Here is a 24,698-nt window from a genome sequence, read left to right as displayed (position 1 = left end):
TAAAAGTTCAAAATTCTAAGAAACATTGAACTTGTGAGGAGGATGACTATTAAAACAGTCATCCTTCTTACAAGTTCTTAATCTTAGGCAATAACTATATTTTTTTGCCAGGATGTTTTGAAGAAGCACAATTATTGATATCCATTATAGAAATTTAACTTTAAAGTTAAGAAAAAAGAAAAATGTTAATTTTAATAAAATACTTAGTCAAAAGCTCGTAGGTTTGCTATTCTTGAACTTTAATTAAAATTTCAAGAAGAGTTAGACTAGAATGCAAGGGTTACAATGCTGCATAACTACAGTGGACATCCTTCACTGGAGTTGTGTCTAGGAGTGCCAGTCACATGGGGTATAATGGGAAAGGTGCTGTCCTGAGCTGTGTTGGAACAAAAGGCCATACTGTTAGTCCTCTTGAATGAGTCCTCTGCACTCTGCCCCCGGAGGTGGGCTGCTCTCTGCCCCTGGAGATGGGGCCTGCTCTGCTGGAGGGCAGTGCCAAGTCATCCATGGAGCTGAGGCCCAGGATGCCACTCTGCAGACTGCTGTAGCTCCAGACTCTAGGGAGTCCTGGGAAGGGGGCTTATTTGAAGCCTAGTAAATCTCAGACTAGAATTGCCCATGGTACCCTCAAATTGCTAATGGGAGAGACTGAAAGCTCTGACACCCATGGCTGAAGCAGTATCCTGCACCCTCCTGTCTGGAGAGATCTGGAGTTAGATGCTCTCAGATTAATTGAGACCTAAAAGGTTTGTTCTAGAATGAGTTAGACATGTGGATAAAGTTTGGGAGTAAAAGAAGTCAACTGGGACATATGTCTTACTGGGACATGTGCTTGGTCTTATACTTCCCCTGAAAGTACTGGGCTGAACCCTCGTAGCAGAGAGTTGTGGAAAATTAGAGACGTTCTGTGGAAAGACCAAGTTAACGTTCAAGTCTCAGAATCTGATCTTAGGTCAAATATCTCTTGCTTTTGCCAGTAAAAAGAGCCCAGATGTTTTTCTATTTACTTAGGCAAACCCTTGAAACACAAGTTAGTGATATAAAACTTTACATTTGCAATGTGAAGAACCCATATTTAGAAAGTCACAAGCATAAAATATATGCTGTGAAATGGGAGGTCAGGATGGTGAACTCATTTTAGAACCATAGTTTTGACTCAAGAATTTTGATGGGGTCTTCACGTTGGTTGAGCTTCTTGGTCCCAATATCATTGAGAGAATTAAATCATGATATTAAAACATTGAAACACTAATGCTTTGTTTTTATTGGCAAGAACCAAAATGATCTAATACTAATGCCATGAAACATCAGTCACTTTTTTCCTGATGAATAAGATGAACTTTGGCTGCTTATGATAGTAAATTTAATAATGTCAGTGATTTGAACTGTTTCAATTCTAAATGTGCAGAAATGTGTTTTATTGCATATCTCTCTCCCCCTACCTCTTCTCTCTTTCTCTAACTACTACCGTCAGGGACTTTTGTGGCAAAATAAGCCCAAATACATAGATTAGAGCATATCGTTCACATGTGCCACGTGTGTGCCAAAGTATGAGTACCCACGAACAGGCTTCCTCTCACAGGTGGTCTGAATTTGCTTTCAGCTGGTTCTGTAAGCAGATTCAATATTTCATAAGCACTGCTCCATCTCATGCCTCCATTATTGACACCACATGGAAGTCAGGAAATTGGTTCTTTCTGGGAACAGTTTGCAGAAATATGCAGCCTGTCAGCCCCTTTCTCATGGGTGCATTAACAGAGCAGCTCACGATTACAAGTAACGAACCTTCTCCAGATGTGTAGCAACTCAGCTCCAACTTTATCTTCAGTCCCGAAGATGGACTTGACAAGATGGATTATTTGTGGCCGTATTGTAATAACTTTGTGAAATTGGAATTCCCAACGATTGTAATGAAGGGTGAGGAATCGGCAGTAGAGGACCAGAGAAAATTCCTACTCGCAGTAAACAATGCAAAAGGACAACAACAATAAAAAGAGCAAATCAGCTGTGGCATTTTTCTGCCTTGGACACTGACTCTTCCAGACTGTTCTAATTCTTTCCCTTTTATGATTCTGTTTACGCTACACACATTAAAGTTAAGTCATGTCTTTAATAAGATGGAAACTGGAAGTGAGATTTGGAAATGACTGAATCAGGCTTCTTAACTTTTTTTCTTCTCTTGGAGAGCTAAAAAACAACTGACAGAAAGGGATATACCAAAGAAAACAATTTTAATTGTCGGCTTCCATGGAAAATTCAATCCAGTCTTTCATTCATTCCCTTCTTGCTGCGGTGCCAGCACACTTCTTTCTGTATGGTTAGGGATTTAATTTAGCTGACAAATTTCTGAAGATATAACTAAATTTCTAAGAGAAACATTCTTACTACAAATGATGCATACACTCTTCTCAGTCTCAAAAGACAGAGGATTTTTCTAGGATAAAGTAATTGGGGGTGGATTTCTCTTGCATTTTATTAGTAGTGATGATTTCAAGTGAGTATTCTCTTAAAACAAGGTTTACTTAAATCTTTCTTTTAAGACACATATCCCTTGAGTGGATAGTTATACAACTGGGTTCCTTTGGGGGCTATTTATCCATCTTCAAGGTTGGCATTCTTAATTGTTTGATGTAGATGTTCTAGATAAAATTCCTCAAGTCCAGCTGTTATGATTTAGCTTGATGTTTGTACAGAGGGATTTCCTTTGTCATCGAAGAGATGGAATCAAAACAGAATTAGTCATTCTTGCATCTTCTATTTATAGCCCATCCATTAGTCAGATGCATTGTAGAAGAATGATGTGAACAAGATTTTTTTCCTCTCTCTTTTTGTAAACAAAACTTTTTTTTTTTTTTACCCTGTGGATTTAACTTCAGTTTCTAACTTAGACAGACAACACTTAACAAACATATTACTACTTAAATGAAAAATTACCTGAGTCATCTCATCTCCATTTGCAAATTAAGTGTTTGTAGTGTAAAGTATGTGAAATGACAGGAACTCATGGGTGACTTACGTGGAAATGGCCAGAGTAGAGAAGGTCAATATGAAAAGTTGTTTGTATGGATTGCTCATGACTAACACCCCAAAGCATTGAAACAAATTCTACTCTATTTAGTCTAATGTCAACATTAAAGGTAGCCCCCAAATTTACTGAGAATCATGATTTAAGGCATTTTTATTTGGGGGAAATTTTAATATATTAATTTGTTTTGAGGTGATGGGATGAGGGCAGAAACCTTGGGGGCTGTATAGAGACAAATGGAGCAATTAGGTAAATTGGTTATAGAAACTGGTTGTCAGAAATCTCTGGACCACTCAGTTTTCTTATTTCCAGTACTCAGTCCCCCTTCTTTTTTTGGATTGAAAGCTGAATTGAGAGGGATCTAGAAGAGCTTGCTGGTTGCTGGGTAGAAGGAGGTAAGAAGCAAGACTACTAGCTTTCTTCTGATCTGATCTATAAAGTAATTAAGTATATATAATTAAGTAAGAAGCATCAGAAAAAATGCTTTGTAAATTTTCAAATCCTCTACTGTTATAGATTACTGCAGCATCTGAAGCAGCCTCTGTTATATAATAGCTCCCAAGTCAGTGTTTACAGAGTGATATTAAATGAAATCAGAGAATAGTTGGATAATAGTAAGTATTAAGTACAAGTAGAAGGTTTGAGGAGGCTGACAACTAGTGTTCTTCATCTTAAACTTTTCTTATAGCAGTGTTGGGTCAGCAGATGTCTTATTTTCATTGGCAACAGCATAGAAAAAAATTTTCCAGATACAAGAACAGTGTATTCTAGCAACATGGTCTGGAAGTTTTATTCTTTTGAGGATGTTGGCAACCAGTCAAATTAACGAACAGTTGCCAGGTGTTGAAATTGAATGTCCCCATTGGTGATTATAGGCTGAGTGTGTCCTTGTTTCCTATGTGTGCTAAACTTGCACTAGGAGTTCCTTTATTTTGAGGAGCTATTGAAGCTTTCTCCAGTGCAATCTGAAAATTATACAAATCCAGTGTATAAACATTTGAGCTGAAGATAAAAACTGCCCTCCCTACAACTGTTCAGAAATCTGTCCCGACCGTAGGCAGTGGAGCTTCTTGATGGTCCTTGGTGGGTATTCAATATTAGGTTCCCAGAGGGTGAATGAAGTTTCAGGGCAAGAATTCTCAGGTTTGGAGATACCCCAAGAAGGCAGAACAAACATTTCTCTCTCTACCACAACCTAATTCTTGCAATTATTCTGAAGCTAATTTGGAGGAGAATAGGGCCTTAGGGAGACCTATAACACCTTGATCAGAGAATTAGAGTCTGGGCAGGAGGAAGCTCTCAAGAAAAGCTTGCCCTCTGTGACTGGTGTGGTATGTTTCATTCCTCATGCTGTGATAGGTAGGCTAGAACTAGAGGAGTTGGGTTAGTGATAATTAAGGCCCAAAGTCATGTAATCCATGGGAAGAACATATGGCAGCCAGTAGTAGCCCAGTGAAGCCTTTCTCAACTCCGTGCAGAGGGAGACCCGAGAGGACCCGGGGCCAGGAGATGCCGTGGGAAGTGAGTCAATTGAAGCCATGCAGGCCTTGGAGTCTTGGAAAGATGATGTCATGTGGACCACTATTATTAGGCACTGTGATGTGGCCCTGAGGCTTCCCAAATCATTACATTCAAGGAGTCCTCAGAAATGCTGGGTAGGCTCTAATTTGGCGAGTTAGAGGTCAATAGTCGAGATCCCTGGGAAGCAGCAATGCTCACAGTTAGAAGCTAGCATCATTTTCAAGGGTGGCCTGTCTGGAGGCCTGGAGGAATAGTGACAGCTTCCAGGCCTTTGCGGAGAGGTACCTAGTGAGGACCAGGTCAGCTGTAGACACCCAATCAAATGTGGCTCAGAGCAGGAAGAACTAGAGTGCAAACTTGGAACTGGGGAAGAAAGCAAAGTCATATAGATTGGGCAGAGTGTCAGTGGGGCCTGGTAAGAAGACTGCAGTAAACAGACTTGTAGGTCCCAGTAGCTACCTTCAGGGATATAGGATATCATGTTTGCAACAACAAATCTAGTCCTAGGACCTATATATTGGTGGGAGTGGGACTGTTGATAGATCACCATGATGAGGGGTTAGAACTAATTCAGGGTCTAGCTGGGGCTGTATGTGCAGATTAAATATTTAACACATTTAGCTGGATAGATTTGAAGCAGGTGCTCTTTTCTTGGAGGTAATAAAAGGTCTTTGTGACAGGATAGGTAGTGCTGATATGGAAAGCATTAGATTATTATCAAAGGTATATTTGTGATATTTCTGGGTGGTTCTTATAGTAAGAGAAGTATGATAATGTCCCAGAATAAATCATGGGTTATTTTGGGAAATGTATGCTCTGAACCAAAAATTAGAACACACTTTCTGACAAATATGAGCAGATTGATGAGAATAATTGGATAAGATACCTGCAATCAGGATTTTTTTGGGGGGGAAATGGAAGACCATGTGGTCACCAAGGTATACCTTATAGTTAGGAGGCTTCCCTCAGAATAGAAGGGAGAGGGTATATACACAGGAGAGTAATGGAGGCTAAACATGATAGGTGCTTATAAGAGGAGTTTAGGAAAGGAGAGAGCTCATCTAGTTGGGGGTAATCAGGGAAGACTTCATAAAGGGGTCAGCACATAATTAGGTTTCAGTGATTGCATAGGATTGAACAGTACAACTGTCAAATCATTTGGGGAAAGGTAGATTCCACTGTCTTGTGGATCGTGTTGAATGAGATATTTGGCACTGTACCGTGTGCTGGCAATATAAAGATGGAAAAAGTAAAAAATGAGGACATGTAGCTGGGAAATGCAGATTTAATTGGAATTAATATGGTTACTGTAGTCTTTTAGAGAAATAGGTAAGATAAAGTATGTTTAGAAAGATAGAAGAACTAAGGACCAAATCTTAAGTTTCTATGGATGTAAGAAGATACCGAAGATTTATTCAATACTCTATTTAAAAGGAAATTCTGGGTGGTTCAGCATTAAGGCAGCTAAGAGAGGAGTGGGTATCAAAATAAAATATGGCTGAGAGGCCAGGAAGAATAGAGATAGAGAGAAAACAATGGGAGTTGCGTTTCAGACCTCTAAGACCTTAGGAATGTGATTTCAGGCGAGCAGAGTTAGGGATAAGGGTAAGGATGAATCTCTAGTACAACAAGATTATAGCAGTGGTTCTCAACATGTGGTCTCTAGACCAGTAGTGTTATCATCACTTAGGAACTTATTTCTGAAAATTTTTGGTCCTCATCTAAGACCAAGTGAATTAGAAAATCTGAGTATGAGGCCCAGCAATGTGTGTTTTTTCAAGCCCTCCAGGTGATTCTGATGGCTGCTAAAGTTTGAGATTCACTGTTACAGGGATGCATGTGAGCTGTTGAGTCTTGGAGCCCCCAAATGTTAAATTTGATTGTTGAAGGATCTTTAGACATATGGTACAATATTCTCAAAAGCTTCCTTATTTTATTTTGGCAAACATAGTCTACCTCTTTATTAAAATGGTATGATTTGAAGGAAGAAATGTTGACCAATGCAACTTGTTATTTTATATATTACTAGAGGCCCGGTGCATGAATTCATGCACGGGTGGGGTCCTGTGGGGTGGCCTGCAGGGATCGGAGAAACCTGCAGTCCAATGCTGCCTGCAACTTCTTCCTGCCTCTCCTGCTCATCATGGCCCCACTGCGCCTGCCGTGGGCTCATGCTCAATCAGTCCCACTCAGGAGAGGCTCGCACCACTGCCTCAGTGCTAGCCAGCTGTGAGCCCTGTGTCTGGCACTCTCCCGAGGGGAGTGGCCAGCAAGATCAGGCTGAAACTGGCTTTCCAACATCCCCCAAGGGTTCCCGGATTGTGAGAGGCCACAGGCCAGGCCGGGGGATCCCACCAGTGCACAATCAGGGCCGGGGAGGGACCGCAGGAGGGCTCCAGGGTGTGTCCGGCCCATCTCGCCCAGTCCCGATCAGCTGGACCCCATCAGCAAGCTAACCTACCAGTCAGAGGTCTGCCCCCTAGTGGTCAGTGCATATCATAGTGAGTGGTTGAGTGGCCTTAGCATATCATTAGCATATTACTCTTTGATTGGTTGAACAGTCGACTGGTCACCAAACGACCGGACACTTACCATATTAGGCTTTTATTATATAGGATTGTCCAAGTCCATTGAGTCATTGGAAACTTTTGTGATTCAAGAGTTTTTCCTCCAGGCCAATTCTTTTGGATTGTGATGATACCTGAAGCCAGGAGGACAAACATTTTATCTTGCATACTATGTTTGATTAGGAGTGATTGCTTGGAATTCTGTATTGAGATAAACTGTAAAGCCATATCCACTGGGTGAGAGAATCATGATTAGCAATGTCTGCCATAGTTGCAGCAGGCAAGGAGTAGGATACCCATGTCTTATGTTTACCATTTCTGCCATGAGCCTTTATCAGGATGCCTAGGACATGAGATACTTTGGGAGGAAACCAAAGCCTGGAGAAAGGAGAAAGGTGTTGAGGAGGTGCTGAGGTGTGGGAAAGCATCTCAGTTTTTCCTAGGGCCTACCGTGTTGGCTTCTAATATACATTCCTGATACTTGACACCAACAAGAATATCTACACCTTGGCAAAGTTTAGGAAATGTAAGAAACCTTGGGGTTTAGGAAAAGATAGGAAAACCCTGCTATTGCTCATTAGAAATGTGAGAAATTGTATAGTTAGGATCTGCTGTTCTCTTCTGGAATCGAGTTCTGGCCTTTTGTTTTGCCTGCTGCACAGACATAGCATCCAGATGAGATGGTGGCCAGGAATAATAGTAACTGTTCTCCTGCAAGTCCTTTGGGCTCCCCAAGACACGGCAGAGCAGCTTTGTACCCGGGAAGCTTTGTGTATTCATCCACTTACATAAACAGTTGAATTGGCTCATTGAGTGGTCTTTCTTCATAGACAGCCTGTTATCCTACTTACCATCCTAGTCACGGAAGTTAAGTATAGCTATTTTACATACTTTTCTTTGCCCTGTGGTAGCATAATGACCATTTTAAAGCAAAAATATTAGAGGATATCATGAAGAGTAATTAACTATGACACCTGGCATAAAGAACGAAATAATGTTATGTAAAGCATAAGATTTAGGCTTCCTTTGAGTTGGATGTGAACAAATGTTTTTCCTATTTAAACTTAAAAAAAATCTGAGTCAGTGACAAGATTTTGGGTTTCTATGGAAGATCATCCACTCAATTGGCGACATAAATAATGAACCTGGGACATAGCTGGAAGAGCACGGGGTTGGGGGACAGGAAAAGTGTGTTTTGTTTTTGGCTTTAGTACTACTTTTGTGTTACTGGACCAGTTTTTTAACCTCTCTTGGTCTCAGTATCTGGATCTGGAAAATAAAGGATTGAACAAAGTATTCTATATGGTCTCCAGATATTAGCTGTATATCTGGGCTTGTCATTTACTTGACCTGAACATATCACTGTCCTGCACTCATTTGGTTGAGTAATCTTGCTGCTGATTCTACTTTACTATATATATATTTCAGAAAGAGGAAGGGAGATGAAGAGAGAGATCGAAACATCAATGATGAAAGAGACTCACTGATCGACTGCCTCCGCATATCCCCTACTGGGGATGGAGCCCTCAACCAGGGCACGTGCCTTAGGGGAATCGAACTGTGACCTCCTGGTTCATATGTTGATGTTCAATCACTGAGCCACACCAGCTGGGCTCTACTTTATTTTTTGGCCAGGGAATGTTTATTCTTTAGGTCCAGTTATCTGAGCCAATGTCTTGTCCCCTAGTCTCTTAAACATTGCTCTGTGATACCGTGCCTGTGGGAGAGCAAAGAAAGTCTTTGTGGTATAATTAAAAATAAATTTAAAAGTCCCACTCATTTGAAAAGGTCATCCAGAATGCCTGAAATTTCTATTATTTTTTCCTTTGGTTTAAGGCATTCAAATCTTGCCTGTACATTAATTTGCATTTCTTGAGGCCAGATTATATGAAATGCATTGTGCTATGAAGCCCAGACCCAATCTCTGCTCTTAGGGGCTTACAATCTAACAAATACTTTATCTGAAAGGAGTACCATGGTGATAACACCTCTAGAGTTATTTGTGAGCAAAGGAATGACCACTGAAGACAAAATGCTAAATGAAGGTAACCTAGTATAGTAAGACTAGTATAGTAAGAGCTGGGTTCCATTCTGGGATCCTGGCTTTGCATCTGCGGTTGGAACTTAAATGACACACATATAATTTTTCCAATGCTATAGGAAATAAAGAACCATCTGAATTCCATCCGAAAAGAGATAGTCTTCTCTATTTCATAGGTAACTCAAATTAATTTTTAACACATCCTTTCAAGCAGAGATGCTACGAGCCTACTTTAATGAACATTTAAGACACATTCATGGGGGGAAAAACCCAATAATTTGTGGGTTGCAGTTCTCAGGCACCATTATTCCTTAGAGGTGCCCAATGTACTATCCCTGCCCAAACAGTATTTATTTGCTTAGGGAATCTTCATCCATAGCGCAAAGATAAATGTTAGCCTAGGCAACATTATATTCTCAATTAGTGGAATTCAAGTGAAGATGTCAGTATATTTTGCTCATAAAAAATCAGTGGAGCCGAAACCGGTTTGGCTCAGTGGATAGAGCATCGGCCTGCGGACTCAAGGGTCCCAGGTTCGATTCCGGCCAAAGGCATGTACCTTGGTTGCGGGCACATCCCCAGTGGGGGTTGTGCAAGAGGCAGCTGATCGATGTTTCTCTCTCATCGATGTTTCTAACTCTCTATCCCTCTCTCTTCCTCTCTATAAAAAATCAATAAAATATATTAAAAAAAATCAGTGGATAGGAACCAGTGTAAAATGCTTAGTCATTTGAGAGGGTGAATGTGTGGATTTTATATTCTGTGTTAGTACTAGTACTTACTGTGTACCAGTACTTCCTTGGACTAGTGCTTACATACAATTGGAATCCAAGTACTATTGAATCCAAGTATCATTTAGAGAGCAGCATTCTAAAAATTAGATAGAGACCATCTTACACTTTTAGCTGGATTTTTTTTAAAGCATACAAAAGAATCAGATTTTGTGCTTTTGAATCTGCTGAGCCATTGGGAGGCATATGAAAGTATAGATTTGCCCCAGGGATTCAGAAATAGCCAGAGTACACTAGCAGGACTCTGAGAGAACTTGTGCACTTGTAAACTTGGCAGGCTTGAGCTGGGAATGGTTGAGCCAGGCTAGATGAACTGCTGGGACTATTGAGAGAGCCAGGGAAAGAACTTGCTTATTTCTGCTGCCCAAAAGAGAGAAAAATAATCCAATTGACAGACATCCAACAGGATGGTGGTTCAGTACTTGGAAAGCAGTGAGACTGAAAACCACCTGTGGTTGGTAATGGAAAGCAAACGTCTTTATTTTTAAGTACTATTTTGGGCTCCATAGGTCAAATAAAATGCCAGGGGCACAGAGGTAGACAGTTGCTTATGTGACATCCAGAATGAGTCCTTATGACTCACACACAGTTCAGGGTCCCCATGAATTAGAAAGAGTAAATTTACTGGACTAAATTCAAAGAACAGAAATTCAAAAGTATAATAGCTGGCTTAAGAAGACAGATTAAGAGGCCTAAATATGTTTGACTTGGACGAAGAGTGTAAAAAGGGGGTATAATAGCCTTCCACAGGTCCTTGAGGAGCTAAAACTCAAACTAAATAAGGAGAGGAGTTGTTTGGGGTGGTGTACAGAGGCACAGCTATGCCTGACATGATGAAACTGAGAAAAGGAAAACTCGGCCTGAATGTCAGGAAAATATTTCTTATTCAAGTTCCATAAATCTGCCAAGGGCAGTGGTAGAAGTCTTGTTATTTGAAATCACTTAAAACTAGATTGGAGAAACCACTCATATTTTTTAGTTCTCTCCCACCTCATCTGTCTATTTAAAAACCTATGATTTCTTTGTTCTCACTGGTATTTGTGAGTTCTCTAAATCTAGTGTTCCCTGTGAAAATCTTTAAGGTATTATGTATATATTTAAAAAAATATTTAATTATTTTTATATATTATTTTATTTTTTCCATTACCATTTATCCCTTCTATGTCTTCTTCCACCTCCACCCACCTCCTTCTCCCACCCACAATCACCATTGTGTTGTCCATGTCCATGAGTTCCCTCTCTTTTGCTTAATCCCTCCACCCACCTCTATTAGAGCTGTCAGCCTGCTCTCTGAGTCTGTCTCTATGTTACTTAGTAGTTCAGTTTGTTCATTAAATTCCACACATGAGTGAAATCATATGGTTCTTGTATTTCTCTGACTGGCTTATTTCACTTAGCATAATGTTCTCCAGGTCCATCCATGTGAGACTAGAAACCATAACAATCTTAGAAGAAAACATAGGTAGTAAAATCTCAGACATTTCTCATAGCAATATCTTTTTTGATATATGTCCTTGGGCAAGGGAAACAAAAGAAAAAAATAAACAAATGGGACTATATCAAACTAAAAAGTTTTTGCACAGCAAAGGAAACCATTTCAGCAAAATGAAAAGACAACCCACTGAATGGGAGAACATACTGGCCAATGAGACATCTATTTTTTAAATATATATTTTTATTGATTTTAGAGAGGAAGGGAGAAGGAGAGAAACATCAATGATGAGAGTGAATCATTGATTGGCTGCCTCCTGCATGCCCCCTACAGGGGATGGAGCCCACAACCTGAGCATGTGCCCTTGACTGGAATCGAACCCAGGACCCTTCAGTCCACAGGCCGACGCTCCATCCACTGAGCCAAACTGGCTAGGGCAATGAGACATCTATTTTTAAATTTTAAAATAAGTAATAAGAGTTAGAGTTACTGGAAAAAAAAAGTCACCAGGATGCTTATTACATTTTTTCTCCTTCCAGAGTTTGTTCCTTAAATTGCTTTGTTTAAACTTATTTGGGTACAGGCTTTAGTTGTTTGTTTTTTACATTTAGAATGAAATTGCAACAAATGTAATTTTGATCGGATACTTCAAGGTACTTAAAAAAAAAACTCTTATGGAATTAAATCAGGAATCAAGAACAGAAGGGAACTTGAAAAATTCACCAATATGTGGAAACTAAACAACAGACTCCCAAATAATCAATGGGCTCAAAAAGAAATTTCAAGAGAAATTAGAAAATACTTTGAGATAAATGAAAATGAAAACAACACAGCAAAACTTATCAAATGCAGCTAATGTAGCGCCCAGGGAAAATTTATACCTGCAAATGCCTATATTTTTAAAAAAGAACATTTCAAGTCAATAACCTGACTAAACCAAAAGCAAGTGAAAGGAGGAAAATAAAGACTTGAGTGAAAAAAGGTAAGACAGGAAAAAGAAAGAAACAATAGAAAAATCATTGAAACAAAAAGCTGGATCTTCAAAAAGATCCACAAAGTTGATAAACTTTTAGATAGTTGGGCTAAGGGAAAAAAAAGAGATGACTAAAATTATTAAAACCAGGAATAAAAGAGGGAAATCACTACTGACCTTATAGAATGAAGAGGATTAAGGGGAATACTGTGAACAACTGAATAACAACAAATTAGATCATTTAGAGAAAATGGACAAATTCCCTGAAAGACACAAGCTAAGAAGGAATAGAAATATAAATAGCCTATAAGTAAAGTGATTGAATTAGTAGAAAACAAAACCAAAACAAAAAACCTTCCCATTAGGAAGAACTCAGAGCTAAATGGCTTTACTGATGAATTTTACCAAACATTTAAAGAATAATTAACACCAATCCTTCAGAAACACTGAAAGAGAGAGAGAGAGAGAGAGAGAGAGAGAGAGAGAGAGAGAGAGAGTAGAGAGAGAGAGAGAACTTTCTAACTCATTCTAAGAGACAGGCATTTCAGACCAAACAAGGCAAAGATACCACAAGAACAGAATACTGTGTATCAATATAGATGCAAAAATCCTTCCCCTTAAGATTAGGAACAGAACAGAGATGTTCATTCTCATCACTTTAAAAGTAATTGAAGTATAACTGGCAATAATATCCTATTTGTTTCAGGTATACATCATAGTGATTTGATACTTAGATGCATTATGAAATGATCACCACAATAAGTCTAGTACCATCTATCACCACACACAGCTATTACAATATTATTGACTATATTCTCTATGCTATACATTACATCCCATTACATCCTCATGACATTTATTTTTCTCATCATTTTTTTTCTATTTAACATGTATTAGAGGACAATTAGGCAAGAAAGAGAAACAAAGGGTATCCAAATTAATGAAGAAAAAGGTAAAAGCTATTTGTATTTGTAAACAATATGGTCTTGTATATAGACAGTCCTAAGGAATCCTCTGCAAAAAAAATAAAAATATTAGAAATACTAAGCAAGTTTAATAAGGTTGCAGGATATAAGATCAATATGCAAAAAATAAATTGTATTTCTATGTGCTAGCAATAAATATTCCAAAAATGAGATTAAGAAAACAATTTCATTTATAATAGCATAAAAGAGTAAAATAGGTATAGAATTTTAAAAGTGTAAAATTTATACACTGATAATTGTAAAACATGTTAATAGAAACGAAAGATCTAATAAATAGAAAGGCATCCCATAGTCATGGATTAGAATACCTGATATTGTCAAGACAAAAATACTTCCCCAATTGGTCTAGAGACTCAATGCAATCCATGTCAAAATTGCAGTTCATTCTTTTTGAGGGCAGGGGGCCAAGTTGATAAGCTAATCCTAAATTATATGTGGAAATGCAAGACACCCAATATAGTCAAAACAATCATGAGAAAGAAGAGCAAAGCTGGAGAACTCACACTTCCCAATTTCAAAGCTTACTACAAAATATAGTAATCTAGATAGTATAGTATTGGTATAAGGGTAGACAGATAGATGAATGATACAGAATGAAGAGACCAGAAATATACCCTTAAATTTATAGTCAATTGACATTTGACAAGGTGCTAAGGCAACTTGATGGGGAAAGAAGAGTCATTCCAACAAATGGTACAGGGACATCTAGATATCTAAATGCAAATGAATGAAGTTGGATACCTACCTCACAACATATACAAAAATTAACTCAAAATGCATCATAGATATACATACAAGAGCTGAAACTATGAGGTTATTAAAAGTAAATCTTCATAGGTAAATTAGACTACATTAAGATTAAAAACCTGGTGTTACAAACAATCTAATCAATAAATTAAAAAAGAACCCACAGAATGGGAGAAAATATTAGCAAATCATATATCTGATAATGGACTTATATCCAGAATATTAAAAGCATTCTTGCAACTCAATTGTAAAAAGACAAATAACACAATTTAAAAAAATGAACAAAGAATCCAAATAGACCTTTCTCCAAAGAAGATATACAGATGGTCAATAAGCACATGAGAAGATTCTCAACATCATGAGTCATCAAGAAAATGAAAATCAAAGACACACACAATGAGATACAACTCACTTGGAGGCTATAATAAAAAACAGATAATAACTTGGCGAGGGGGTAGCAAAATTGAAACCCTCGCACATTGTTAGTGGGAATGTAAAATGGTGCAACTGCTGTGGAAACAGTTTTGTACTTCCTTTAATGTTAAATATATAGCTAGTATATGATTCAGCAACTCCACTCCTAGATATATACTCTAGAGAATTAACAGCATACATCCATACAAAAACTTGTATACAAATAGTCATAGCAGCAGAGTTTATAATAGCTAAAAGTGCAAACACTTGAATGCCCATGAATAGATAAACAAAATTTTGTATATACATTCAGTGAAATATTATTTAGCAATAAAAAGGTATGAAATATTGATACATGCTATAATGTGAAATGAAAGAAACCACTCATTCAAGACTACCTATTATATAATTATATTTATATGAAATGTCCCAAATAGGCAAATCTATAGAGACAAAAGTTGATTAGTGGTTGCTAGGGGATAGGGGATTAGGGGTAGGAGTGTTCTATAGTTAGATTGTGGGTGCACAACCCTGTGAATATACTACAAACGGTTGAATTATACACTTTAAATGGTGAAATGAATGATATGTGAATTATATCTCAATAAAACTATTTTAAAAAGAGAAAAATGACTCTATGATACTGGGCATCACTAAAGCTAATTATGGAAATTTTTCCTAATCTTAAAAGAGCTCTCTGTCTCTCAACCTCTCTCTGTCTCTATTATGACTTATTAGGACTTAAAAGATAAAATTTATGACTCATAAATAACTATTACTTTTAGATGACTGACTTGATGAAACTGAGAAAAGGAAAACTCAACCTAGAAGTCAGGAAAAATATTTCTTACACAAGTTCCATAAATCTACCAAGAGAAGTGGCAGAAGTCATGATACCTGAATTCATCTGAAACTAGATTGGATAAACCACTCACCTGCTCTGGTGAGTGGGATGGGGAGGAGGACTGACAGCATGATCCATCACCTTGATAAGGGGTTGGGGGTTCAGATTGGAGCATTGGTCCAGAGATTGGGGATGAGACATTGCCACCCCTATCAAGAATACATTCTGAGCTCCTTTCTTTGAGGCCGGGGGTCTGGAGGGAATTTAGTATAGTGACAGTCCACTCCCCGGTATTGCCATGAAACATTCCAAATGATACCCAGTGTTCCAGAAATGGGGGGAAACATTTTTGTAACTACCTGAAATATAACAGAGCGTAAGAACTGATGAAAAACACACACACCAACTCTGTAAATTATGAAATGCAAAATAATATGAGGGGCAGGATAAAGACTAAACACAAATGTCATCTCTTACTACCATGGCTCAGATTGTGCCTCACTAGGCAGTTTTTATACCATATATGAGGTCACAAAGTCAAGAGAAGCTTTGCTCTCAAAAATATTTCCAACCTACTTTGCCGATGCCTGACATTCCCTTGATAAAAACAATAGGGTCTCTCACTTTATAATTAAAGCTAATAAACTTAAATGAGTGATATAATTGGGAGTTAATACTCAAGAGTAAATGTTTACATCAGTGGCTACAAGATGTGATAGTTATTGCTTCCCTGAATGGCTGAGAAAGCATGAATACCCCAGGGCTGAGGTTGGCAGAGCTGGAAAGAAGATGGTGGCAAGTCTCAAGTGATAGGACAAGATATTTAGTCACAGATAAGAAAAGAGGAGTATTCTTGAGCAGGATGAAATCAATGGCTGAGGTCATTTTGCTAGCATATTGAACAGATGAGATTGGGCAAGGTGACAAGGCAACCACTTTGAAAGATGCTGCCATATTCTAGACATGAGGGAATTAGGAATATTGGAAAAGGATTATGTCTGCAGAAGTGGAAAGAGAGGGACAAATTTAGGGTAGATGGTGGAAAAAGAATCTCTACCTAGAAGGTAGTTATTTCTGAGTAGCACAGACCCATAGTAATTGGGAGAAGGAATTACTCTGCTCACTTATTTTTCTCCTCTGCCTTCTTTAAACATCCTTCAATAGTCCTTCAGTGCCTTCCAGATAAGGTCTAAATTTCACAATAATGTTATAAGGGTCTGGTTTCTGACCACCTCTCCAGTCGATCTCTCCTTACTACTCACCGTGAACTCAATGCTCCAGCCACTCTAAATTATGATTTCCACTTTGGGGTTTTGTAAGGAATGCCTCTCCTTGTGTATTTCTTCTCTTTTGTGGGTGTATACTCTCCATCTTTAACCCCCCAAATCGGGGGAGTTCTTTTGCATACTTGATATATCAATTTAGACATCATTTTCTACAGGAAATCTCTCCTGACAACCCTCTTACCCATCCATCCGGAGTAATTGTTTCTACCCTATGATAACTTCCTCCTTTAGCACAAACTACTCTGTACTGAATGGCTCTCCACATTTTGGTGGGCACAGAAATCACCTTCAGTGCTTACTAAGTGTAGACTTCTAGGCCCCAGACCAAAGGCTCTGACTTACTAAAGCTTAGTTGAGCCCACACCTTTAGAAACACTGCTGGATTGTAATTTATTGTTTACACTAGAGGCTCAGTGCACGAATTTGTGCATGGGTGGGGTCTCTTGGTGTGGCCTGCGGGTATTGGGCTGAAACCAGCAGTCCAATACCGCCTGCCACTCCTGCCTGCCACTCCAGCTCTTCCTGGCCCCGCTGCGCCTGCTGCAGGCTCATGCCCAGGCAGTTCTGATCAGGAGAGGCTCACACTGCAGCAGCGGCGCTCACCCATCCCGAGGGGGTTGGGGGGAAGGCTGGGACATGATCGGCCCTCCGGGCAGGTAGTGGGATGCCCTTGCTGGCCCAGGATTTGGATTGTCTGGAGCCACCTGGCGGCTGCTTTTATATTATTTTTTTCCATGCAGACATCTAGGGAGGGGAAGTGGCCACAGTGTCTGAGGCTGACTTCCAGGAGGCCTGGGGTGCTGTCAGGATCCAGTTCGTAGGTGCCTGGCCCATTCTCCAGAGATTGGACCTGCAGGACTACTGAGGGAGTGAGTGGCTGCCACCGGGCTGGTGGGCTGCCAGGATGGGTCGGTCAGCTGAGCAGCACTCCCGCTGTGGGAGCGCACTGACTACCAGCTCTTGCATTGAGTGTCTACACCCTGGTGGTCAGTGTGCGTCATAGCGACTGGTTGACTGGTTGTTCAGTCGTTTGGTCATTTGGTCGCTTAGGCTTTTATATATATAGATTAGAGGCCCGGTGCATGAAAATTCATGCACTGGAGGGGGGGGTCCCAGCCTGGCCTGCCCCCTTTCACAGTCCAGGAGCCCTCAGGGGTGGGAGGCAACCTGGTGATCAGGGGAAGGCGACGCCCCCATCACACCTCTGCTGCTGCCACTGCCAGCAGTGCAAGCCTCGGCCGGCCCTGGTTACCTGAGACTTGGGAGGCCCTGGGCGGCTGGGCAGCTTCCATCCGAGGCTTGCCTGCACCTTGGGCCAGCCCTGCGCAGTTGGGCAGCCACCACTGGCGGCTTGCCTGCGCCTTGGGCCGGCCCTGGGTGGCTAGGCAGCTGCCATCCGAGGCTTGCCTGTGCCTCGGGCCCACCGCCATCAGAGGCTTGCCTGCACCTTGGGCTGGCCCTGGGTGGCTGGGCAGCCACCACCCGTGGCTTATCTGTACCTTGGGCTGGCCCTGGGCTGCTGGGCAGCTGCCATCCGAGGCTTGCCTGCCCCTCGGGCTGGTCCTGGGCAGCTGGGGGGCTGAGGGGACTGGGGGACCCCGGAGGTAGGCACGTGGAGCCTACCATCTTTATGAGGGTGTGACAGTCAATTAGCATATTCCCTCCTTATTAGATAGGATATTAGAATCCTAGACTGGACTGTGGTCCTAGAAGGGAAGAGGCGATTATAGTCCTAACACAGCACAGAGTCTGATATGATAGACACTCATTACATAATTGTCAAATAAGTGAATAAATGATGTGAAAAACAGGATGAGTGAAAGTGAGTCAAGACTGCAAGCTTAGGGAACAAGGAGGTAATGGAAAAAATGGGAAGCGGTTAAGGTGTCTGTTTGTGGGAGAAAATGATGAATACCCACATGCTAATTTCAGACAACAGGTGGGGACTTTAAGGTCGTGGAGAGGTACCCTACCCTCCATGCCTCCTGCCTGGCACTGACTATGAAGTGGAAAATGGCCCCGTCCTGTTTACATTACCTATGTACTCCCAAGGACTCAGATGTATGCTTTCCCCAAAGGCAGCATATAATTTTGCGAATTGCAATCATTTTTTCCATGTCCTTTTGAAGGCTATAAAATAATTTTAGATGCCATAGTAATTCTAGGTCCTTGTTTACCCTTGACCTTTGAAGTTTGATTCAAAACATCACACACCTCCCAGCCCAGATGTTGGCAAGTTAATGATATATTGCTGTAGGAAAGAGCTCTGACTTATTTGCACAAGGAGCTGGAAATTTTTGGTAATGTTATCTTACCTCGATTTTTGGGGGAGAGGGGATACGACCAAAATATAGTTTTGTCAGTATAAAGGCACAAGATTAAGAATTAGGAGAAATAATGAAGTTTCCTAGTGTGTATGAACTGAGTATTGTCACCCAGTGGGTGAAAGAACTCTTTAAAACTCATAGTGACTCTTTTAGCCCAAGAATAAAAAGGATAATTTCCAGCTAAGTGAGTCCAAAGGCTTTTTTTAGAGTCTGAGCTCTTTTTACCCATTTCCTACATCCAGTCCCCATCCTTGGTTTCTAAATGATAGGATTCTCACAGAACTAATTATTAAACCTGCCCCGCTAACCACTCTTAAAAACTCTTTAGTCTTTTAACTGGCAAACTTGACTTTAGAAGAATAATGTCTTTATAAGGTAAGGAGTCAATGAACCCAGCTAATGCCCTCTCACAGTCTTACAGAGTCATAGTGATTTGTGTATATTTCTTAAGATTCCCTACTGGATAGTAAGCTTATTGAGGATATGGGGCTGATAGCCTTTTCAGCACTTGAAGAGATGTTTGTACATGGATTAGTGCTTCATAATTACCTGTGAAATGGTTAAATTAATATGTGGCTACTTTCTGGTCTGGTCAGCTGGTTAGTGTGCAGTGCTGGGCATTTACAGCTCTGTGAATGCTGGAGAATTAAATGTAATGACATTTCCTCCTAACACCTTCCTAGTATTTATTTTTCTGGGGAAGGGCAGCTAATCATGGCCTGGAGAGTCTCGGGCACCAAGGCCTGGCAGGCTGGGGCTGGAGGCATTATTAGCTTCTCTGAGTAAGTGGAGAATCTCCTGTTCAAAGAGGCTGAGGCTGCTCCGAGATTCCATGTTGGTGGCAGAATGGAGGCCAGAAACCTTTCTGACTTCTTGGAAGCAACTACTACAGCCACCTTTTTCATGAGCAGACATTTTCTTGCATGAAACTTGGCCTTTGTATTTTCTAAATTAAATTAAATTTTTTATTATTTAAAAAAATGTATGATTGAAATATTACAGATTCTATGCCCCCTCCTCCCTTTTTCTTCCTATGGGGAACCTCTGCTTATAAACCCTCTGCTCTTTTTAAAAAAATAATAGTTTTCCATGCCGAAACCGGTTTGGCTCAGTGGATAGAGCATCGGCCTGCGGACTGAAGGGTCCCAGGTTCGATTCCGGTCAAGGGCATGTACCTTGGTTGTGGGCACATCCCCAGTAGGGAGTGTGCAGGAGGCAGCTGGTCGATGTTTCTCTCTCATCGATGTTTCTAACTCTCTATCTCTCTCCCTTCCTCTCTGTAAAAAAATCAATAAAATATATATAAAAAAAAATAATAGTTTTCCAGTAAGGTTTCTTTATCCTGGGGATCCAAAAACCCACACTGTACTGTATTTAGACTTCTGTCATCGCCCCCTACCTCCTCTCCTGCCACACACTGCTCAACCTCAGACTGCAAATTCCCAGCTGGAGGGAGGAGCTGTTTCATCTGGGTGTTTGAAGATAGCATCCTTTCTTGCCATAATAGTTTAATGCTTCCTCTTTCTCACTGTGATCTTTTATGTATGACTTTCTCAGATTCACAGAAAGCTTTTCTGCTGATTCTAAAGCATATTTATTTGGCGTGTGTGTGTGTGTTCTCAGTGATGAAGTTTTTTTGACTGAGAACCGTTATGAGAAAGGCCTTCCCAAACCCTGATTAAGCATTGATGGTTAAATAAGTTCCCAATATCATACTTCAGCTCTTTTATGTAGCAACACAGTGACAAGCCACATTGATGTAATCACTGCCCAAAGCTGAAGATCTGTCCATGTAATATTTTCTTGCACTCTCCTATTCTCTAGAGTGCCTGGAGCAGCAGCCAGCACCTGCAGTCACTGGCAAGGTGTGCTTGGCAGCTCTACCAGCCAGACGCCAAGTTTTATCCCGTTCCAATAATAGCGTCTGGGTGGCAAGCTGGCTTCCTGCTGACATATAAATCTGCCACTGCCCTTGGTGTGTTCCTGGAAGCCTGGATTAGGGCTGGCTGCTAACCACCCACCTCCAGGGAAGGCAGTGGACTACCCTGGCCCTTCCCTAGGGTGTAGTAACTGTGGTAGAACTATCTTTTAGGATTGGAGAGATTTTTCTGAAAGCTGAATGCCTACACCTTTTGGTGATTTCTGTGTCTACTCAGACTGCCTTGATTCTTTTCTAGGCCCCATTTCATCATCTCAGGCACAGTGTCCTACAAATCCAAGCTGATGCTCCCTTATTTCTGCCTTGTGATGGGAACAGTTGGAGCCAAAGATTCAACTGGCTTTGGTAGGGCAAATGGTTCTACCTCATTTTTGGTACAGCTCATGTGAAGACCAAATTAGCATGAACAGACTAAATTTTTCACTTCAATTACAGTGATTTCTCATGCTTAATAGGTACACAAAAGTATTCCTATCTAGTTCCTTTGCAAGTAAGCACTTGTCCAGGAAGGAAGGTCTTTTTTAAGTAGATGGTAAATGAGGCTGTCTCATAAATTCTACTGTGGTTATAATGTGGGGAGACTGCACAGATGATAATAGGAAGTCTAACCCTTTAGTAAAGAAGTATAAGGCTTTGGAATCAAGTGGATTGTTTCTATACTTACTAGAAATAATATATTCATGCTATAAATAATATAGATAATGGAATAATATAAAAATAATACAGATAATCATAATCGTTGAGAGCACTACCTTTGAAGATCAAATGTAAAAATGCATGGGATGCAATTAACACAGCACCTGACATGAAGTTAATACTACTCAATGATTTAAGGATAGTTTTTTTGGCCCTTTTGCAAGTCATCAGCATGGATGTGTGTCTAAACTCTTCAGTGTTAATGGCAGTTAGCATGGAAGGCAGATGCGCCTTAAGTTGCTTTGAGGCCCACCTTCCTTGCTTGAGTGGCTGCACAGGCCTATATTGTTGTGTAACTGACATTTTTCAGCTTCAACCTCGATGACAGGTTTGTGTAACATGCCACAAGCCTCCCTGTAATTGTGGTTAGAGGAAGAAAATATATGGGATAATGATATGACTTTCCCCCATCCTTTGCTCAACACTGGTACAGAAGGAAGAGGCCCCTTCAGAAAGCACTTTCAGAATGGTGAGAGCACATATGTTGGTTTGTCGTAGAATACAATGTTCTTGCATTCTGCTCCTGGTGGACTTAGTTAGGCCTTTTAGGCTGAGGTTCTCTATAGGAGATGGTAAGAATTCAGTGCTATGCAAGCCAGTGCAATTCACAGCCACTGAAGATTTTGCAGAAATTTAATGTTTGTGAAGTCCTCTAAAGTTCATATTTTCCGTGCATCTGGAAATTCCAGTTACCAAAATTGATTTGTCGCTCTTTGACTATAATTTCCATTCCTTTAGTGGTAGCTAGTCTGGGACTGCATTTAATTTAGGGCTCATACCTGCCTTCCAAATTTCTCCTTCACCAGTCTTCATTTGCCTAACAAATTGAGGAGCTTCCTGGATTTTTGTTGAAATCTAAGAAGAGAGTTTGGTTGTCTGTGAATTCTCTATCATAGTCTGGTGGTGAGCTGGCCACCATTTCCTTGCCTTTCACCCACTTCATCAGTGATGCTTTTAAGAGCAAAAGAAGCCCACATAGAGCTTCTCAAACTTCAGTGCACAAACAAATCACTTGGAGTCTTTATTAAATTGCTGATTCTGATCCAGCAGGTCTGGAGTTGGCCTGATATTCTGCATTTCTAACAAGTTTCCAAGTGATTTACAAGTTTAACTTCATCCCAAGTTATACACAAAGTTATTTTTTTAAATTTTTATTTATTGATATTAGAGAGAGAGGAAAGAAAGAAGGCAGGGAGGGGAGAGAGAGAGAGAGAAACATCGATTTGTTTTTCCACTTATTTATGCATTTAATGGTTGATTTTTGTATGTGACCTGACCCCGATGATTGAACCCGAAGCCTAAATGTATTTGGATAATGCTCTAACCTACTGAGCTACCCAGCCGGGGTATACACAAAGTTCTATAGGGATTCAGTTCTCCAAACATTTACTGAGCCTTTCAGCAAATCTAGCCATTTTTTCTCTCTGAATCCTCAGGTGGAAGTTTCTGATCATTTTGTCTTTCAGCGGTACTAAACACTGTAGATTTATGCAGCCTTAACTTAGCTCCATTTCCCTCAGTTTATCTTATGTTGATATTTATCATCCACTTAGAATTTCAATCCTTATATATGTAGTGGTTGCTGTAACAAGCAGTACATACGTGAATAGAAATGTATAGTCAGCTGCAGTGACTCTCTTGGGACCATTGACTTTTGTTATACTTATTCCCCACTCACAGATTCTTTAAATCAATGACTAACCCGAGCTTTGGTAACTGAGCTCTTTACTACTCCCCCAGGTTTCTGTATCCTAGATTAATGGAAACCATAGATTTATCCCAAAGACTCAAGGAAAGAGGATGAGTGGCCCCAAATCCATACCTTGGAGGATCTTAAAAATATATCTAGATGTTATTCAGAATCCTACTACTACCACCTCCACTGTTCTCTCTCACCAGGATTACTGCTGTTGGCTTCCTTGCTTTTGCCCTGTGCTCTCTACATTTTAATCTCCATCCAATGGACAGAGAGATCCTTTTTAAAAAGTCAGATCATGTCACTCTTCTACTCCACTCACTCTCCATCTAACTTAGAGTAAGTGTCTGAGTTCTTAAAATCCCAAAAGCGCTACAAAATCTTATCTCTCTCACATCTCTGAGTTCATTTCCTATTCCTACAATTTATCACCTATACTCACGTCATTCTAACAACTATGGGCTCTTGCTGGTCCTGGATCATGTCCTCATGAGTGGTCCAGCCCCAGGACCTTTGTACTTGCTATTTCCTATGACTGGAATGCTCTTTCCACACTCTTGTTTCAGATCTATGCTTCAAAGGTCATCTTTCTTTCTTTTTTTTTATATTTGTCATGTTTATTCTCAGTGAATTGCGCATCTCGGGGAATCTCCCAGAGCCTGGAACAAAGGGCTAGCATCACCATTTTATTTTATTTTATTTTTTGATTCAGTTAGGGCTTTCTCCTTCCTGAACTTCATGACCTGTTAGTCATCATCATCGTCCTCTGGGGCAAAAATGTCATGCTCCTCAAGTAGAGCGGCAAAGTTCTTGCTAATGAGCGTCCCAACATAGAGAAAGGGGATCACAATGGAGAACACACGGAGAAGGCCGAAGGGCATTTTCACCGGTTTGGGCAACATGGCGCCGCTGCGAGTAACGATGACTGACCTCGACGGCACCAGGCTCCGACCTGAACCGCCCCGTCCGGCGGAGATATCTCCATCTTTCTTCAAGCTCGGTCCCCTCCGGAGAGCCCCATGTTGGACAGATGCCAATACCAGCCAGAGAGCCGCTCGGGACGCCATCCCCGGCACCCGGACCCCAGCGCCTCGGAAAGAACGCGCTGCCCCAAGCATCGCGAGGCTTTCGGGGCAGACGAGAGGCTGAGCCTCACTGTCGCGCAGCGCGCCTAGTTCTGGACACCTTTCCATAAATTTTAATGCTCCTACCCTAAGAAGACATATGGCCTTTTTTCTATTTTATTATTTTTTCTATAATTCCATATGATCATTGGACAAACTGTATATTTTACTTGTTTATTACCCCTTGAGGACAGGGATTTTTGCTTGTTTTGTTCTCTGCTCTGTCCCCAGTGCTTGACACATAGTAAGTCATCAATAAATGTTTATTAAAGGAATTGGTGAATGGAAA

At 40.5% G+C, this 24,698-nt stretch overlaps 1 protein-coding gene across 1 annotated transcript; it reads right to left on the bottom strand.

Moving 5' to 3' along the window:
• Positions 1-23,969: 23,969 nt before the first annotated feature.
• LOC103283731 (essential MCU regulator, mitochondrial-like) lies at positions 23,970-24,370 on the bottom strand. The gene has a single exon (XM_054716056.1). It carries the CDS (start codon positions 24,350-24,352, stop codon positions 24,032-24,034), a length of 321 nt encoding a protein of 106 aa, XP_054572031.1. The 5' UTR covers positions 24,353-24,370; the 3' UTR covers positions 23,970-24,031.
• Positions 24,371-24,698: the final 328 nt, after the last annotated feature.

This window comes from Eptesicus fuscus, chromosome 5 (assembly GCF_027574615.1).
Source record: "Eptesicus fuscus isolate TK198812 chromosome 5, DD_ASM_mEF_20220401, whole genome shotgun sequence".
Taxonomy (NCBI): domain Eukaryota; kingdom Metazoa; phylum Chordata; class Mammalia; order Chiroptera; family Vespertilionidae; genus Eptesicus; species Eptesicus fuscus.
Note: the sequence above shows the minus strand (reverse complement) of the source record. Positions and strands in the feature narration are given on the sequence as shown.

Bases quoted from the DNA above. Each gene is read 5' to 3' on its own strand.
- LOC103283731 (XM_054716056.1), bottom strand. From the start codon at position 24,352: ATGGCGTCCCGAGCGGCTCTCTGGCTGGTATTGGCATCTGTCCAACAT.